Source organism: Plectropomus leopardus, unplaced genomic scaffold, assembly GCF_008729295.1.
Source record: "Plectropomus leopardus isolate mb unplaced genomic scaffold, YSFRI_Pleo_2.0 unplaced_scaffold4143, whole genome shotgun sequence".
Classification (NCBI taxonomy): Eukaryota; Metazoa; Chordata; class Actinopteri; order Perciformes; family Serranidae; genus Plectropomus; species Plectropomus leopardus.
The window spans coordinates 1-2,300 of record NW_024645380.1 but is presented as its reverse complement, the minus strand read 5'-3'; the positions used below and the strand labels follow the sequence as shown (position 1 = coordinate 2,300).

Here is a 2,300-nt window from a genome sequence, read left to right as displayed (position 1 = left end):
GGCTCCACTGGCAAAGACCTCCCCGCTCGACCACGACGATCCTCCTGCCTGCTCCTCGACGGTACCGTTATTCTTTCGGACTGTTTTCCCGGCTACGGATCCTCTGCCTGTCCCCGACCACGACTCAGCGCTATCCCCGACAACGTTCCCACATGTGTTGTCGGCTCGTCGAGCTACGGGGTTTCCTGCTCTCCAGCCACAGTAGGTTCATGCTTCGTGTCTTCGCTTCGTGGGATTCCCAGAGACATTGTTTGGGCTAACCGCCAGAAGAACGAACTGAATATCTGTGAGCTGATCTTCGTTTGTGTTGGTCTTAATAAAAGTCATTACCAACTGACTCTGAGTTTTGGCGTACTGCATCTGGGTTCAAACACACCCCGTTTCAAGTGGTGAGATGAAGTGCATCATTCTAAACTGAAGTTAACGGAAGCGATCTCTCTCTCTCTCAGGGAGGTTATAACTTGACGTCGATATCCGATTCCATGGCGATGTGCACCAGCGTGTTGCTAGGTGACCCCCCTCCCTCCTTGGTGACGCCCCTCCCCCCTCCGCATCACTGCGCCGTGGCAACAATCAACGGGGTCATCCGACACCACGCCCCCTTCTGGAGGTCGCTGAGGATACACAGTGAGTGCAGCACTTCCTGTTTTATCTGATTTTGTTTTTGTTTTGAATATGTTTTTGTTTCATCTGATTTTATTTTGTTGTTGATAACTTCCTGTCTCCTTGTTCAGTCCCAGAGTCTGTGCGGGCGTCTCTTCCCTCCCCGAGGCATCGTGGGAAACGTAGTTCTAAAGGCAAAGGCAGGAAGTCAGAGCCGAGCAGCAGGGACAGACCGCCGCTGCCCCATGCAGGACCGGAGGACGCAGCGGTAAATTATTTCAAATTAAAATCTGGGTGGAGACAGATGACAAAATCTGAATCTCATGTTTCCTATTGGTCGATTTTCCTCCAATCAGACGGAGAGCGGGCTGGAGCAGCTCACACAGGGATTGGCCAGTTTGGACATCAGTGAAATCTCAGCCAATCACTCTCCTGCTACGTCCACGTGGGTGGGCGGGGCCAGGCCGAAGGTCCGCCTCAGTTCGGAGAAGGTCATCTGTGAAGGTGACGTGGCGGCGGAGTCAGGTGAAGTCAGACCTGAGCAGAGCCAATCAGAGAGGAGCACTCAGCCTCAGGTGAGCAGGAAGTCAATCAGCAATCTGCAGTCATCTATTTATTTATAGATATAAGATATGTAGATTCATCATGTATAGATCATAGATATATAGATTTTTATGTATAGATCATAGATATATAGATTTTTATGTATAGGTCATAGATATATAGATTTTTATGTATAGGTCATAGATATATAGATTTTTATGTATAGATTATAGATATATAGACTCACTATGTCTAGCATGATCATGGTTATTTCATTATAGATAGATATGTAGATTTATATATAGATTATAGCCACATTAATTAAGTATTGATTATTTTATTTATACTGTAGATGTTTACATTAGATTATATATAGATTATGGATACATAGAATAATTAAATCAAGATTATATCCTTAGATAAAGATTATTAACCCTTCACAGGCTGTTGCCGTGGCAGCCACAGAGTCTGTTGCCCATGGAGACAAGGCTGCAGGGGGAGCAGGGGCGGAGTCAGAGACAGAGGGAGCGTGTGGTTGGTCGAAGCCTGAGACGTCTCTGGAGCTGATCTGTGGAGGACAGACTGACGTGGGACAATAATTTAGCTATCATAAAGTCTGTTTGTCTGTCTCTGTGTGTCCCCATGTCTCTGACCTGTCCCTCTGTCTCTGTCCTCAGACTCTGTACATGGTTGACCCCCTGTCCTTGTGTCCTCACCTGGACGCTGTCAAGCCCCCCCCCCCCCCCTCAGGTACAGCTGTCCCCCAGTCATGCCAGGACTGCGGCTCGGATGCTGAGAACTGGACCTGTCTCACCTGCTACCAGGTGACCTGTCCCACCTGTCCATCACACTCTGTCCCACCTGTTAATGATGTGTCTCACCTATTGATGTATCTTTTCACCTGTTGTTCCAGCTGTCTCACCTGTTGTCCTTGCTGTCTCACCTGTTGTGTCTGCCCTATTGTCCCTGCTCTCTCACCTGTTGTCCCTGCCGTCTCACCTGTCGTCCCTGCTGTCTCAGGTGTGCTGCGGTCGTTATGTTAATGAGCACATGGTGTGTCACGGTGTTGTGTCTGAACACCCGCTGGTGCTGAGCTTCAGTGACCTGTCCGTGTGGTGTTACCTGTGGGTGGACGTAGGCCTCACACAGGTAAC

At 48.8% G+C, this 2,300-nt stretch overlaps 1 protein-coding gene across 1 annotated transcript; it reads left to right on the top strand.

Annotated features, from left to right (window-relative positions):
- Positions 1 to 292: 292 nt before the first annotated feature.
- On the top strand, positions 293 to 2,280 carry LOC121939118 (histone deacetylase 6-like; the record flags this gene model as incomplete). The annotated part of the gene is made up of 6 exons (XM_042482242.1): positions 293 to 627; positions 735 to 871; positions 960 to 1,178; positions 1,590 to 1,733; positions 1,824 to 1,970; positions 2,167 to 2,280. Coding segments are annotated over exons 1-6 (906 nt in total), but the record flags the coding sequence as incomplete, so codon positions are not given.
- Between the last annotated feature and the right edge of the window lie 20 nt (positions 2,281 to 2,300).